Source organism: Chanodichthys erythropterus, chromosome 23, assembly GCF_024489055.1.
Source record: "Chanodichthys erythropterus isolate Z2021 chromosome 23, ASM2448905v1, whole genome shotgun sequence".
NCBI classification, from domain to species: Eukaryota; Metazoa; Chordata; class Actinopteri; order Cypriniformes; family Xenocyprididae; genus Chanodichthys; species Chanodichthys erythropterus.
This window is the reverse complement of record NC_090243.1, coordinates 20,228,095-20,246,153: the sequence shown is the minus strand read 5'-3', so window position 1 is coordinate 20,246,153 and position 18,059 is coordinate 20,228,095. Positions and strand designations below refer to the sequence as shown.

Genomic DNA, 18,059 nt, shown 5'->3' with positions numbered 1-18,059 from the left:
TATTAAAAACTCTGATTTTGAAAAATTATCAGTTTTTGGCAAACAATTAGTCATCAGTCAGCTGGCCGATGACACAACCATTTTTATGAAAAACATTAACCAAGTTCCTAAAATTCTTCAAACTGTAGAGCTTTTCTCTAAGGCATCTGGCTTGAAATTAAATCTTAAAAAATGTGAATTATTACCAATTCATAATTCCCCTCTATCAACTTTTTACAATATTCCTATAAAAGATACTGTTAAATACCTAGGGATACACATTACGAAGGATAACACCTCACTTAATAATCTTAACATTTGGAATAATCTAGAGAAGTGCAAATCCTATTTAAATTTGTGGTCTCAAAGAGATATTTCTATTATTGGCCGAATTTTTCTCACTAAAATGGAATGCATCTCTAGACTTATCTACCCTGCTTACTCAATTTCCTTTTCTAAAAATGTAATAAAAGCTATAAACCAAGCTAATTTTAATTTTATTTGGAAAAGAAAAACACACTACATTAGAAAAGGAATTTTGGTCAAAGATTATGAAGAAGGAGGCCTAAAAGCCATCGACATTGAGTGTATTAATGGAACTATTAAAACGAATTGGTTAAGATCTTTTTTGAAAAATGAAAATAGCTTTTGGTTTCATATCCCCAGTCAAATTTTTATGAAATTAGGAGGAATCAATTTTCTCCTTAGATGCGATTATGACCTTAAAAGACTCCCTGTTAAATTGTCATTGTTTCATCAACAGGTTTTACTTTATTGGAAATTGATCTACAAGCATAACTTTAGTCCTCACAATATCCCTTTGTGGAATTGTAGATATGTGATTTTTAGAAATAAGTCTTTATTTTACAAAAATTGGTGGGAGAAAGGAATATGGTCTGTGATGCATATATTAGATAATACTGGAATTATTTCTTTTGAGATATTTTGTTCAAGATTTAATTTAACTGACAGGAAACAATATAATACTATCATCAATGCAATTCCACAATCTATAATTCACTGGTCTCTCAATTTATCTCAATGTAATGTAACCCCTTCTCTTCCTAAGCTTTTGGTGAATGGAGTTTCTCTCACTAATATAAATTTACCTAATATCACAATTAGAAAAGCATTTGTTAAGGAATTATATCCCTTTTCTTCAAATAAACTTTCAATTTCTCAAAACTTTTCTAAAGCTGAAGTTAAGGTCTTAAGATCGAAATACCTTAAATACCCAGTTACATCAAAAGCAAAGGAAGTACACTTTAAAATTATTAATAGTATATATCCTTCCAGAGAGTTGTTAAGATGTCGATTTGGTCTTGATGTTAACAACTGCTCTTTTTGTGATGATCAGATCGAAACAACAGAACATCTTTTCTATGACTGTAACTATGCCTGTGCCTTTTGGGAGGATATGCATTACTGGTTATATCCAAAAGTTGAAAATTTACCTGTATTAACAAAAGAAAATGTTATATTTGGTATGTTTATGGAAGAAGAAACATATGACTTGGCAATTAACACATTTATTATTCTTGGAAAATTTTTCTTGCATAAAAACAGATTTTTGAAAACACTACCAAACTTTTTCATATTTCATAAGGAATTGTGTAATTTCTTCTTATCTTTGAAATTAATGAAGAAAAAGAATGCTGTAATCCTCTATAATTTGATAGAGGATCTCAATCTTGCAGAGAACCCTTAGTGTTTTTTTTTTTTTTTTTTTTTTTTTTTAATATGTATATAATCATTTGTTCTTTGTCGGATGCTTGCCTGTTGTCTTAAGAAATTTCCTATTTTGTACCAGGCCATTTGTGGTTGTTAAATTCTTTTTGTTCAAAAAAAAAAAAAAAAAAAAAAACTTTAGCTGTAAAAAAAAAAAAAAAAAAAAGTTCAGCCCCGACAAAACGTTGCAAAACGTTTTTTAAACGGAAACGGAGGTGCGTTGAACACCCTGTTGTGATGACGCAAGAGTTGCAACTATGGCAGCTGAGGAGACCATTCTTTGTGTTCTTTTTGAATAATTTTCGGAGCCTGATTAAAAATATACAAATATAAATATAAATACTTCTAAGTAAATACTATAAGTAAATACTATAAGTAATAAATACTATAAGTTATAAATACTTGTTTAATACTACAAAATGCGCTCGATGTTACTGTCACTGCCCCTGCCGTCCAGAATAAAAGAGAACATCCCAATCGAGTGAAGGGATTTGTGGAAACTTCTAATTATTGTGATACAACACTTGCCTTGCATCTCAGGAAAAGACAAACATTTCAGATGAAGAATAATCCACTTCTTACCTCCGAGACTGTGTTGATCTATATTTTTATTGTGAGTATTAGGCTTATCAATATTGCTGATCACTGTTGTTGTGCTATATATATGATATTGTAATATTTACCAGCTATACTCCTCTGATTATAGAAAAGTTTATTAAAGTGTCACATCACAATACAATAGCAACATATATAAGTAGTCCTATAGTATTTTATGTTACATTACCCATTGTGCGAGCTGTCTCTTTAATACCGCGTGGTTTATATACATCTTGCCGCTGATTGGGCTGACATTTCTGACACACCCACCAAACAAGAGAAAACGTATCTCAAACCCGTTGCACACCGTTGCAGACCATTTCCAGGAAACATGTCGTTCAACCCGGAAAACGTAGCAAAACGTTGCGCACCAGTTTGAGCTTGAATGTGCACCAGCACTGTTCCGACATGCTCTAAAGTAAAATTTGTGTTTAAAGTTACTGATTTGATGGGTAAGCTAACTGAAGTGACATCGCAGACTATGTTTTTCAAGTGTTTATATTATAATCCCTGTGTTAGTTTGTATATTATGTTTATTCGCGGTGTTAGCTTTTTATATTAAATAAATAACCGCTCTGGCACTCCCACAAAGTTACAGTATCCTTTATCATGATATCAAGAATAATTATTAATTGCTTATTAATATTTCAACAATAAAATATGTCACCAGGAAAAAAACAAAAGAGATCTGCGTCTGCTTTAATAAACACGATGCACACTACATTAAGGTTCACTTTCACAGGTTATTAATATTTGTAACTCATTAATAAATGGTTCACAGGTTTTCACTTTACATTAAGGTTCCTTTTCATAGGTTGTTAATGTTCATAACTCATTAATAAATGGTTCACAGGTTTTCACTTTACATTAATATTATTACTGGTCATATTACTGGTCTTGTGGTGAACAATGAATCCGTGCAAGTTAAAACACAGAAAAAACTTGTTTGCCGCAGTAATCTTTAATCAAAATCTGAAAAGTTACTTCTGGTCTGGAATGGCGTTCCTTCTCTGATAACGTCAGTTTGACGGCTTGGGTTGAAAACGTGTAAAGCACTCTTCTGCAACCGTTCGTCTGCTATGAGTGAGATATGGAGAGGAGGAGTGCGAGAGATGGAAAGGAGGAGCACTAAAGTAAAACTCTGCCCTCTATTCAATATTCTGTTTCACTTGGAAATACGTCACAACACTGGAGAAGAGTCGTTTGCAACTTCCGGTTCACGCTGACTTTAATATCTAATCAAGTTATGGTTATTATAGTTTGTTTTATTTTCAAAATAAAGTTGGAATTTTGTCTTTAAAAAAACAATAATTTTGTTTTTATACACTGCTGTGGAGAGGCATCATGACCTTTTTGGAGAGTATCATGGGTAAGACAAAAACTTCTGGTAAGCAACATAGTAAGACAAGTGGCAGTCATGAGATATTAATAAGAAAGCACAAATACAACAACCTTCAGTCTAATTATGATAGTCAATTTTTGCTGCATCATAAAATAAACCAGAAATCTGGTTTTAAGTTAAATATGTTAATAAATACATTTATTAAGCATTTATAACATGTGAGTTAAAAACGGCTCACTATTTGGCAGGTATTGCATTAAAGTCGCCTTTTTATTCATGCAGTTATAACTGCATTATTAATGATTTATAATGCATTTGTAAATGACGTATTACTCATTAACAAACACCTTTATAAACCCTTTACAAAGGGAACCTTAATGTAAAGTGTTACCCATTCATTATTACTTTCCTTCTGTGGAAATAAATGGCTTCTGTCAACTGCTGATCCCTTCCCAGTCTTTATATTTTGTTCTCCAGCAGTATTTCAGTATTACAAGCCTTTCAGAGAATACATTTCACATTATAAATGCACTTTCTGGTCAAGTTGTTTGCAGGTTATAGTTATCTGCAGTATTTCTTACATACATTTTTCCCCAGCTTTTACAGTACCTCTGTATCATGTTGACACTGTGCAGTTCACACTGTGAAAGTAGAAAAACCAGTCCTGTTTCACCACATGCTTGTGTAAGACTAGAATAATGAACAGAAGTGATACTTCTGCATGAACATGTAGAGCTGCCTTTTATGTAAAGTTTATGTGATCCTTCAATAAAGGCAAATAAAATTTGTAACTTTCTTGTAAATCACTTGATCTTCAAGAAATGTAATTGGGCCTAAACAATTCTTTCTGTAAAGAATAGATATTTTTAAGCAAAGTTATTCTGATATTCAAAACAATGGTTCACTAATATACATTTAAGAAGAGTAACCAGAACAAGTTTTGTGGAAATTTTATCTAAAATAATCTTTCAGAACACAATCCACTTACTGTCACGTCACATTAACCAGAACCTACTGATGTACATCTGTAATGTTATATTTGCCTGATTACTAATAATGTAAATTGTTTCCAACATTCCCCTCTGTCTTTTACTGCTTTAAAAATAAAATCTTGAATTTGAGGACCCCTGGACATGTGGGCCCCTAAAATCATTTCAACGGTTCACTCCACAGCTTCACTCTGATGATACATCATGTTGTGTTTTACATCTATATGTTTTCTTTAGAAATTGCATATTCAAAACCTTCTGTTGAAGCAAATGCTTTGACAGTTTCTTCCAAATCATGTGATGAAAAATAGGCTTTGGCTCAGTATAAATACACCTGTAGATCTTCCTGTCTCAAACTTCCTGAAGTGAGTCGGATAAAGAATCACTGTTACAAACCAGGAACACTGTAAGTTAAATTCACTCTTCTGTAGGCCTTATTATTGAATACAGAATATTATTTGAGAAGAAAATGGATATCTTCTTTTTTAACAATATAAATTATGTTTGCAAAACTGTTTTTACTGTCTTTCAGAATTAACGTCTGCCTCCTCTGATTCTTCTACAGTGTAGGATTACTGCTACCCATTTTACTTGTAAATCACAGTGCTAATAGTGAGTGCACACTTTACCAATTAACTATGATTTATGTAAAGAACATTTGCTAAAATTATATACAGTAGAAACATTTCATCTAGAATGTTTACCAAATAATATTGAAAGGCATAGATGCATACTTTTGTCATATATTTTTGCATTCATAAAGCTTTTTTTTCCCCCTTACATTACAGTAAAATATGACTAGTTTACGACCAGAATTGGACAATATCATTAAGCAAAGTACTGTAATTAAGGATGATACTCCTACTCGATACCGTCTGACACTGAGGACAGAACCTTCTAATAAATCTAAACCATATAAAATAATGACGTTTGGGGAGAGAGACAACGACAAACCCCATAAAACCATTCTGATGGTGGGAGAAACAGGAGCAGGAAAAACAACCCTGATCAATGTGATGATCAACTACATGTTGGGTGTTCAGAGAGAAGACAAGGTTTGGTTTGAGATCACAGATGATCAGAGTGACCCATCATCAGTTCACAGTCAGACCTCCATCATCACTGTTTATGAGTTTTATCCACAAGAGAGTCCAATTGATTTAACAATCATCGACACTCCAGGATATGGAGGCACTCATGGAATTGATAAAGATAAAGAGATCGCTGAGAGTTTGCTTAGTTTAAGTACATCTGAAAAAGAGATTCATGAATTACATGCAGTGTGTCTGGTGATTATGGCACATCAAATTCGACTCTCTGACAGACAAATATACATATTTGATGCTGTTCAGTCTTTATTTGGAAGAGATATTGCTGAAAACATTGTCCTGCTCTTCACACACTCGACTGGAGCTCCTCCTAAAAATGCCCTGACGGCTGTAAAAGAGGCTAAAATCAAGTGTGCAGAGAATGACAAGAAGAAGCCAGTGTATTTCCTGTTTGACAACTGTCAGTCAGAAGCTGCTGATGAAGATGATGATGAAGATGATACAGAACGTGAACCGAGGCTGAATCAATCATGGGATCGCAGTTTTAAAGGAATGGCACAATTGTTCAAGTTTCTTGACACAATACAACCAAAATCCCTGAAGATGACACAAGAAGTGTTGCAGAAACGGAAGCAGTTGGAGGCAAATATCAATAATCTACAATCACATGTTCAAACGACAGAACTAAAGCAAAATGAGCTGAAACAAACTCAAGAAGCTCTGGAGAAGAACAAGAAAGATGTAGAAGAAAATAAAAACTTTGAGTATGAAGTTGAGGTTCCCTACAAAGAGAAGGTTGATATTGATCCTTTTGTAGCCAGTGTGGCGATGTGCTGCACCGTCTGTGAGGAGAACTGTCATTATCCAGACTGCTGGTGGTTCACCCTTCTCTCCTGGTGCAGTGTGATGAAAAATAATCACTGTACAGTGTGCACAAATAAATGCCACTACAGCAAACATGTCAAAGAAGCAAAAATATATGTAACAAAGACAAAGAAGGAGAAGAGGACATATGAAGATTTAAAGAAGAAATATGAAGGCATAATTGGAAAAGGTGTGTCTTTGGTCAAGATGCTGGAAGAAGATCTGCGAGAATTAGAGAAAGAGAAAATAAAGCTGGTGTTTGATACTTTTCACTGTGTGGAAAAACTGGAGATGATCTCACTCAGTGCTGATTCTCTGTTCACACTTCTGCACATTGATTTTCTGATTGAGAAGCTGAAGGAAATAAATGAGACAGATAAGGCCAAAACACTGGAAGACATCAAGAAGAAAGCAGGAGAAAAACATGGATCTCTGGGATACATAAAAAAGTATTTTTTCAAATAAACTAATAAAATGCATAAGTTTGTCAAACCCTGTTGAAAAGAGCACCAGAATATGTCGTTCTTTAGAGGCTGGTCACTATCAGCAGAGGAGCATTCACCTATGGTCCTTTTTTAAAAAAACGTAGTTGTCAAGAATTGTTAAGTTGCATAAGTATAGTTGTAAAATTGTAATTTATCACGCAGGGGGACCTGGATTCAAAACTTGTCATCTTAATTTGAATGCAGCTCAAAAATCTGAAAAGGTCATCTTTTTTTCAGGTTTTATTTTATTTTATTATTTAAAGCGTGGCTATGCTGGTCTGTGATCTAAGCAAGATCTGCACCAAACCAGCATAAACCACCTAAGATCAGCATAAAAAAAAAAAGCTAGCTGGTCTTAATGTAAAATCTGATAAGAGGATCCAAATGTAACTAATGTTATAAACATATCCTTCGGGAGGTCTACAGCAATTTTATCATTAACTGTAAGTGTAATAGTAATCATTTTTTAAATAAAGCTTTCTTTGGATAAAATGATCTGCTAAATTAAATTAAGTTTAAGTAAACAATATGTTGACAGAATAGGGCATGTTTGTATTTGTTTTAATAAGCATCGCCACCTAGGGGCCATATGAAGAAACCTTCAGTTCATCCATGACATTTTTTAGCTTTTTAAGGTATTTAAGGTGATACAAACATGTGAGAGGCAAGAAAGTTTGGGTCTCATTTCTTGGTTTCATGTTGAAAGGGTGTTTGTTGCGAATATTTAGGTATATTGACTTTGTTCATACATTTTTTTGTTTAGCTCACAGGGAGCATTTAAAAACAGCATGACCACCTGTAGTGGGAAATCTACTAACCTTCTGATAAAAGGTGATACATTTCACATATTTACAATATTTGGAGGGGACTTACATGTTTAAAAAGTTGTTGTTCAGTGTTAGCTTATTCTGTTTATGTTGAAATTTTATGAATTTTTACATTTTTCATAATTTATCTGTAAATGTTTGTATCTGATACGTCGCCCCTTTGGGGTTATAAATCCATTGAAAACAGAGTACTTGTTTTGCAATGTGTGTTAACGTTATAGCCACATTTTTTAAACATTTATTCTCTCATAACTTAAAACTAAACATTCTTTGTAAAATTCTGTTAAACAATAAGTACAATGCTTATTTATGAATAGATTGTAGGTATAATGCAGTACAATATTTAATACACAAATTTCTAGGGCCTATAAATTATCAATACGACCAAAACTTTGCTAAATACTTGTTTTACACAATCTACTTCATGCCTTCTGTTCTCTGATTAATAGTTCATAACTTTTTTTATTAAGTCTTTTTTGCTCAGAAATCTTTAATGATTTTTATTAAGTAAATGTATACTTTTTATTTTTGACTACAACCCACTGATTCTGTTTTATACTTGAACATTTTCTGAAGTAAAGGTTGTATTTGAATACCCTCCTTCTGTCATCATTTTCTGCCAATGTTAGGTTTTGCTTAGTTTTATGTATCTGTATTACTTTGAGTTTGATGAACTTAAACCATTTCAGTTTCCTCAAACCATTTAAAAAATACAACCTGTTTAACACAAAATACTATTATTCTCATTTGTTTCACTATATACGGGCCACAAGAGAAATAATGGAATAAATTAGGACAGTTGTAAACCGTTATTAGCATATTATGTTGAAATCTGTCTCTGAGAGAATATGGTCCGTTAATGCAGCGTCAGACAGCTCTGTCACTTTTTACTTTCACTTTGAATAGCCTACTGACCGAGGTTAAGGCATAACTCTTGCACAAAGTTTACACATTGCTTCTTGTGTGATATCCATTGGCTCCCCTTTAATTCATTTATGGTTAATGCATGCTCAAGTAGTCGATTGTTTCCGACAGCGCCGACTAGTGGTTGAAGTAGACTAGTCTATGCAAGCCCTAATATATATATATATATATATATATATATATATATATATATATATATAAATCTTTGTCATGCATTGTTTGTGGTCCAGTGTACATGGGGAAACGAGATAAACCTCTCCCAACCGGCAATCGGATGGTCGGATGAATTTCTGGCATGTCAGAAATTTTGGTCGCCCCTCGTAAAAATTATCTCACAGTTGAAGCAGAGCTACGAACTGATTGCCCTAAACGCACTGCACCTACGCAAAACCAGAAATTAAACCATTTCATCTTCAATGCTGCAAGAAAGAAAACGAAAAGAGGGAGATCTTTAAGTTATGTAGCTATCAAACTAGCTGTAATTTAGCAAACTGCTTACCTCCAGTTTGTGTTGCATAATGGATAAGCCATAGGCTATTATCGTCTTCCAAGCCACTAGGATGTAGGCTACATATCTACACTGTTAAACCTTGCTGTAGAAAAACGGCCAAATTCTGACAGTAACAAACCATTTTCCATTAAAACAGTAATATACTGTAGAAAACACTGCATTCTGGGTGGTATTTGTCATTTTCGAGAAAGTAGCCTACAGGAATATGCTGTGAGTTAACATCGCTCAAAGTCGACACTCAGAGGCTGTGTTCTAAATCACACCCTATACCCTCATTCACTATTCCCTACATTAGTTCACTAATATAGTACACTTGACAGAGTGAATGAAGAGAAGAGAGTGAATTCAGACACTGATTAACACCTGATAAGCAGAATCACTGAAGGACAGAGAAACAAGACCAGAAAAAAAGAGACAATCAGAAACACAAGAACTACAACTGACTTCAGCCACAAACCAGTTTGACATTATTTCTTTCATACATGTACAGAAGTTCTTGTTGAGAATTAACAGATTTGGATGTTGATGTTTTATTGAAAATAAAAATTTATTGAAGTTTGCAGTCACTATTTTGGTGGTCAGTGTTTCCTTTAGTTGAGCAGTTTGACTCTTGGCTTTTTGTGTGAGTTTGTGCTCTTTGTAAGAGTGTTTACCAAAGCATCATTTATTGCAAAGAAACCAGAAACAAAAGTGATATAGTTTTCTGCCTCACAAAGCAGATTAGTTTACTAATCTTGTTCCTGACCAAAAGTGGTTATTTGATATTAAAATATTATATTCACCAACAATACTTTCTTGCCACAGATAATATTCTGATTTTTTTTTTAAAAAAATACATTATGTTCCATATAAAGAGAACGAAGATGGCTTTTATAACTATTCCGTGAAGAAAAGTTAGTTTAAGATTAGTTGGGAAAGTGCATGATAGTCTCTCCATGTAAGCATTAGTATTTTTAATGTACCTGGAATAGTTTAATAAGGTTGTGTAGTCTTTAACACTATCCTCCACTATATTTAACATGAATTAGGCCTAAAAATACTTTTAAAGCCCTTTTAAAGTTTTGGCTTATGTAAATTTCCACAAATGCCAGTTTTTATAGGCTGTTAAAATAAAGTTATGTAGCATCATTGAGAACTAACATGAACCAACATTAACAATAGACAAAAGGGTTTTTCTGTTTGTTTGTTTGTTTGTTTGTTTTTGCCCTTACTCTCTGACCCCCTGAAGGCCGCTGTGTAATTCACACCCTGACTAAGACACGTTAAGGGAAGCATTTCAATGTCCCTATAAATGCATATTAAAATGCAGAATCGCATCGAATTTTAATGTGAATCGTCTCGAATCGAATCGTTCTGAATTTGCAAAAATCGTTCTTGAATCGAATCGAACTCCTATGAATCGTGAATCGAATTGAATCGCTGTCTACCCAAAGATTCACAGCCCTAGCCCCCAGCGTTTGAGAGCAGAGAATACTGCTTATTTTTTTCAAAAGTTTGAAAACTTATTTCATTACTTTGTGACTGGCTTGGTGGTTAATAACACATTTTAACACAATAACAGAATACAAGAAAATAACATATAGTAGAAACATACCTGATATATAAAAACAGAAAAGCAGCATCTATGACTGACTCCTTAGTGTTTTCTCTAGAAAACATACAGTTGTCACCATGTGATCACCATGTGCTCATTTCCATATATTTTAGGCCAAAGACAAAAATATAACTCAAAATGTGCAAAATGACAAAAATAAACACACAGATAAGAAACATAATAATACACATAAACTGGAATGAAAATAAAGACATAAAGGCATTAATTACAATAAAGATGAATTAAGATTATCAGGAGTCAGATTACAACTCACCTCTTCCATGCTATTACAATGCCAAGAGGAAGAGGAGGGGACAGAACAGGAAATTATGTTTTCTCATAATGACATCGCCACAATTAAAGGGGAAAACACTCATATCAATCAGGCAGCTATATCAGGTATATGAAAATAAACAATTTTTTGTGAATTATAACAACATATGTTTGTAACAGTACACTTTGTATACCTGTTACACACAGACTTTAATTTAATTATGTAAATATTCTTTTGTCTGTCACATTAAGCTGTGGAATGGCTTCAGATGACTTTGAATGTATTGCACGAAAACTTACACGACCAGATGAAAATGGCCAGCTGAATGTTCAGAGATGGACTCCAGAGGTCACTGTGTCTCAGCCCTTCTTGTACACACAGGTGTCTAGACAGAGACTGCACTCATTTCATGTCAGGTTACTGTTTTTGTGCTGTATAACATAAAAAAAGCTGAAATTTGTGACAAATGCTGATGGTTTCAACCATAAAAAATGGAGTGCACTTTTTACATTAAACACAGAGCTAAACAAATTAACCTCAAATTTTTAAAATGTAGAACATAGAAAAACCTCATAAACCTCTAACATTGATTTTTCTTTTCACAACCTAAACATAGTAAAGATCATTATGACCAATAAGAATAGTTTGTATGTCTTTCTGAACATAAATCTCACAAATAAATGTTGTCATATTTCAATCCAGAAATAAAAATTCTTAAATGAGAATGAATTAAATTCAGTACAACAAATGCCATTATGATCAATCCATATTACAGTAATCTACTGACAATTGCTTAATTGTAAAATCTTAAAATGTCTTCTTTCAAATAGGGTTGATAATTTTCATGAGATTCACCAAGTGTTTTTTTGAAAATAAATGTATACTGCTTGCGTTTAATGTCATGTGAGTTGTGTTTATATTAGTTGTTATGGTAACCACAATGTGAGTGGTAAGATGAAGTGAGTAACCTTGAAATCCATAAGTGTGAGGATGTATCCATGGACAGGGCTTATCAGCTGAGAACAACCAGGATTCAGGATGCTGTATCCGTGAGCTCATGGATCCAACAGCATGGATCCACCTATATGGGCTGAGCATAAGCAGGAAAAGGCTCCTTACGCAAACAGCTCTATTCTCAAATGTCTCTGCAAACAGTTTATATATAAACAGAAAAAAATATATTATATAAACAAATATACACATTATTTGTATAAAACATAAATATAAGTTACTATTTTGGCAAGTTTATCTTATTTTTGGAAGCATAAAAAAATAAATCCTGGGACTTTTCTCATCTGTGCGGCTGTTGATTCTCCTGGACGCTGTTCTTTTGGCATGGTCATTTTTTGCCTTTTATAACCTTAAACAACTTACAATCACACCATTAGATGGATAAACATGTGTTTTCCCTCCAAGTTTGAGTTTTGTCATGACCTCACTGGAAAACAATTCTCAACCAACTGGATCAAAACATCAGAATGCATCAGAGCAGGCTTTAACAGATATAACCTTCTACTTATGACTCATTGTTATCATTTTAAAAACATTTAACTGTCAACATTTAAAGCAACTAATGGAGCTGTAAAGTCTAAAAGAGTTACAAATGTAAAGAATGCAAGTGTGCTGATGGATAAATATATGAACATACACATAGATGGTGCATTATTGGCCTTCATGACCAATGACACAGATGGTCTTTACATGCCTCATGCTATCAAAAAGCATAAAAGCAAAAAACCAAAATGGAAAACTGTTTTTCTACAAAATGCAAGTGTTGATTAATTTGATCATACAATGATCAACAGAGTTGGGTAATCCAGGGTCCAAAGAGTAAAAGTCCTGCCATATTTTTATTCCACCCACTGAAGCATTAATGAGATAAATAAGTGATTAATTGAGTGATGATTGAGCATTATTGAAGACACCTGATGATAACAAGCAGAATCACCAAAGGAGAAAATCACAATTTTTAAGTTACCATCATCGAGGTCAGGGTTTGTTTTAGTTGAGCTCTTGACCCTTGACTTTTTAATATTAGTTTTTGTTTGGGCAGTTTTAACTGCATTAAAACCAACCAGACAAGCAAAGTTAAAAGATGATCAGGTGATGTTGGTTATGTTTTCACATAATCATTATTTGATCTGAATCCCTGAACTCATTTAGAGCCCAATCTCTGAGTTAGATTTACATTATTGATTACAGCAGAACTGTGATTCTACAGCAGAAGATCAGCTTTATCAATACAATTTTTTTTTAAGAGTTCTGATTTTCAAAAAAAAAAGCAGAGATCATTTAAACACACAGACATCAAGAATCAGTCTGTGAATCTCAACAGTGGTGGCCATCATAAAGCATGTTGCAATGCATTCTGGGTGCCACCAATCAAAATTCATCCATGGCTCCCATCATGCATTGCTGCATGAATAAATTATGAGCTGAATTATCTTAGTAATTTTCTTTATTCTCACTATTAAAATTTTTCTGTTTTTCTGTGACTTTTTAGTAGCTTGTTTTCTAATGTTCAGAGTTGATCTGTTGATCAGAATATGTTGTCACCGTCATTGAGATTCACAGGCTGATTCTTGATGTCTGTGTGTGTCTGTGCCTATATATATATATTTTTTTTTTTTTTTGTGATAAGGACAACTTTTTTTAAAAAAAATATCTGTATTGTAAAAGCAGATCTTGTGCTGTAGAATCACAGTGATGCTGTAATCAATAATGTAAATCTAACTCAGAGATTGGGCTCTAAATGAGTTCAGGGATTCAGATCAAATAATGATTATGTGAAACATAACCTACACCACCTGATCATCTTTTAACTTTGCTTGTCTGGTTGGTTTTAATGCAATTACAACAGCTCAAACAAAATCTAATATTAAAAAGTCAAGGGTCAAGAGCTCAACTAAAACAAACCCTGACCTCGATGATGGTAACTTAAAAATTGTGATTTTCTCCTTTGGTGATTCTGCTTGTTATCATCAGGTGTCTTCAATAATGCTCAATCATCACTCAATTAATCACTTATTTATCTCATTAACGCTTCAGTGGGTGGAATAAAAATATGGCAGGACTTTTACTCTTTGGCCCCTGGATTACCCAACTCTGATGATCAATGAATTATTTGTGCACATTTATTCTGTGGAAGCTGAGCTAAATGACTAAACACTGTTCCAGCATTCCTGATGTGAGTCAAACCCTCATGTCAATACCAAATATACGCATTGCTTGTAACATTAATTAAAAACAAAGTCTAAATATGCACAGAAACAAGAAGACAGTCACTTCATACTGATCATGAAGAATTTTGTGAATCCATCCCTAAATTTTTTTTCAAATCGTCAGTCTACATAGTGCAGGGGTGGGGAACTTGGGGTCATGTGATTTATAAGAGCCTGTTTTATATTATGGTCTATGTCAGGGGAGGGGAACGTTGATCCTGGAGGACCATTGTCCTGCAGAGTTTAGCTCCAACCCTAATTAAACACACCTGAAGCTAATCAAGGTCTTCAGGATTACTAAAGTTACAGGCAGGCTATTTTTTGAGGGTTGGAGTTAAAGTCTGCAGGACAATGGCCCTCCAGGATCAACGTTCCCCTCCCCTGACATAGACCATAATATAAAACAGGCTCTTATAAATCACATGACCTTCTGAAAACGGATGTTGCCTTCAGTATAAACACACTTTTTGAACTGTTGTCATACGCAGTTGACATATAGTGAATGCAGCGCAGGCTTCCGTGTTTACGTCCGAACGGCGGCTCAGTACTGAGTCTTGTTATTTATGTTAAAATGCTTGAAAAACATGCTTTTGTAACTACAATAATTTCCAATTTCATCTCATCAGTCATCTAAGGTGGTTTATTTGTTTTGTACCAAATCCCAAATTTTGTTATGTAACCAAACCTAGTTCCTATAAATCACATGGTCAAACTAAGGGTGTTGCCCTCACTTTAAATAGGACTGCTCATCAATTTGACTGCAGCTGATTAGTCGGTTGAAGAAGGAAAGAATATTTACAACTATACTGTAAGTAGATCCATTGCTAATTTTATAATTTATTTCATATAAATTTATCATTACATAAATGGCAAGATCTGTAAATATGGTTTATTATTACATATTTAAAAAAAAAAAAAAAAAAAAAAAAAATTTGTTACTGTTTACATAAATTCATAACTCTGTTTATATTATTGAATGTCTTGTGTTGGATTTAATGTGTATCACATTTAGCAGCTTGGTAACCTAGAAGATTTCTCACTGGAACCAGATACTCAACTCTTCTCAAAAGGGTCCCAGATAGCAACACTGTGTCGGCCCAGATCCGGCCCACATCTGGCACATGCGGGATGATGATCTGGGCCACATGTGGCAGGAATGATGGCACTTGGGCGGACCGCTCCTGTTTGCCAGATCTGGACCACAAGCAGGCCACAAAAATGCCAAATGTCAGCCAAGAGCAAAGAACTGGACCTTATCTGATCCACAAAATATTTATATATTATTTATAGAGTCATCTCAGCATTAACAATCCTGTTATCAAGCAGAATCACTGAAGGAAAGAAGGAAACAGAAAAAAAAGAGATGAGCAGAAACACAAGAACTACAACTGACTTCAGTCACATCCTTAGAGGAAATCAACTAAAGATAAAAGACATTAAATCTCTGAAGATCTGATTAAACAACTCCACAAACAGCATTACCAGCTTCACTTATTACTAACCAGACTGACTTTATTTCTGCCAGACGTCTACAGAAGCTCTTATTGAGAATTAACAGTTCAACTCTCATGTTTGTTACATTTGAGGTTACCATGATGGTGACTGATGTTTCCATTAGTTGGCCTCTTAACTTTACAAATATATAACTTTCATTTTGCAGTAACATTTATATTCAATTATTATGACTTCAGTGAAGCAGGCTATTTGATAGCTAACTGTTGGACACAGTGTTGTTCACAGGCTATAGGATGATTACAAAATCATCAATAGTTAACAATGATCATGCTTCAGTTTTCTTTGCTACTGCTAATGTGTTTGACAGACACAATACCATAGCAGCCAGAGAAGATGAATATATATGTTAAAAGTTAAGAGGCCAACTAATGGAAACATCAGTCACCATCATGGTAATGTTAAATGAAACAAACATGAGAGTTAAACTTCTGTTAATTCTCAGTAAGATCTTCTGTAGACGTGTGACAGAGATAAAGTCAGTCAGGTTAGTAATAAGTGAAGCTGGTAATGCTGTTTGTGGAGTTGTTTAATCAGATCTTCAGAGATTTCATGTCTTTTATCTTTAGTTGATTTCCTCTAAGGCTGTGACTGAAGTCAGTTGTAGTTCTTGTGTTTCTGCTCATCTCTTTTTTTCTTTCCTTCAGTGATTCTGCTTGATAACAGGATTGTTAATGCTGAGATGACTCTATAAATAATATATAAATATTTTGTGGATCAGATAAGGTCCAGTTCTTTGCTCTTGGCTGACATTTGGCATTTCTATGGCCTGCTTGTGGTCCAGATCTGGCAAACAGGAGCGGTCCGCCCAAGTGCCATCATTCCTGCCACATGTGGCCCAGATCATCATCCCGCATGTGCCAGATGTGGGCCGGATTTGGGCCGACACAGTGTTGCTATCTGGGGTAGGAGTACATCATTATGCATTTGTCTCTGTCTTTAAGTCATTTTGTTTATTGGACAGTCCTTTACCCGTGTTGGATTTTAGCATTCAAATTATTTAAAAAAAAAAATTGCTGCAAGCAATAAATAAAAAATTACAGTAGATCCTTTCACTCAGCAATGTTTCCAACCATTACTTCTGTGAAATCTGCAGTACTGCATATAGATTACTCATATGTAATGACTTCTGTCATTCAAAGTTTTTTTAAGGAATACTGTATCAAGTATCAAGTGACAGAATTCCCTTGCAGGTAAGAACTGCTAATACTACTAGTCAGCAATGTGTCAGACGAGACGATTTTCAAATCTTAACCGATTTTTGAACTTTGAACACACACACTCGATCAGGGGTCCTCAACTCCAGACCTCGAGATTCACATTCCTGCAGAGTTTAGCTCCAACCCTAACAGTTAATGATATAATTAAGTGATTCATTAAGGGATGATTAAGCTTTAATGATGAACGTGGTGTTAACAAGCAGAAACACTGAAGACAAGAGAAACACAAGAACTACAACTGACTTCAGCCACAGCCTTAGATGAAATCAACTGAAAATAAAAGACATTAAATCTCTGAAGATCTGATTAAACAACTTCACAAACAGCATTACCAGCTTCACTTATTACTAACCAGACTGACTTTATTTCTGACACACGTCTACAGAAGATCTTATTGAGAATTAACAGAAGTTTAGATGTTGATGTCTTATTGAAAATGTTTGGTTTAAGGTCACCATCATGGAGATGAGTATTTGCATTAGTTGGGCTCTTGACCAGTGGCGCCCCCAGAAAATTTTAATAGGGGTGGCCAGACGAGGCCACAGCAATTCTTGATAATAATAATAATATATATATATTATATATATATATAAAATGGCCTATATGTATATACATATACATACATGCAAAATCAATTGGTAGTTATTAATAGAATAATGAGGACACAAACCTTTACATTCAGTCGCGTTCGGTCCCATTTATTTGCATACACATACCTACACCGTTTTAGTCCAAAAGTGTGCACATTTGTAGAAATACACATTTACCTAAGATTGCATTATGGTTTCATAATTACAGAGGTCATAAAATATAGTTTGCTAGGGGGGTTCGGGGGCATGGTCCCCCGAGAAAATTTAGATTTCTCTGTACATATGTGCATTTTTAAGACGTTTTAAGGCCAACAAATTGGATAACAATAGCTTTTAAACCATGTTAACAAATA

At 34.1% G+C, this 18,059-nt stretch overlaps 1 protein-coding gene and 1 long non-coding RNA gene across 3 annotated transcripts in view; both read left to right on the top strand.

Moving 5' to 3' along the window:
- The window catches only part of LOC137014248 (uncharacterized), a 439,549-nt gene that overhangs the window by 181,550 nt on the left and 239,940 nt on the right, over positions 1 to 18,059 (top strand). The gene's annotated exons all lie outside the window — the stretch shown is intronic.
- LOC137014416 (uncharacterized) overlaps positions 1 to 18,059 on the top strand; it is a 55,173-nt gene that overhangs the window by 35,082 nt on the left and 2,032 nt on the right. Inside the window, exons 5-7 of the mRNA XM_067378722.1 lie at positions 5,741 to 6,997; positions 15,455 to 15,611; positions 16,681 to 16,801. Of these exons, the coding sequence (XP_067234823.1) occupies positions 5,741 to 6,997; positions 15,455 to 15,611; positions 16,681 to 16,801 (1,535 nt within the window). The remainder of the gene's footprint in view (positions 1 to 5,740; positions 6,998 to 15,454; positions 15,612 to 16,680; positions 16,802 to 18,059) is intronic.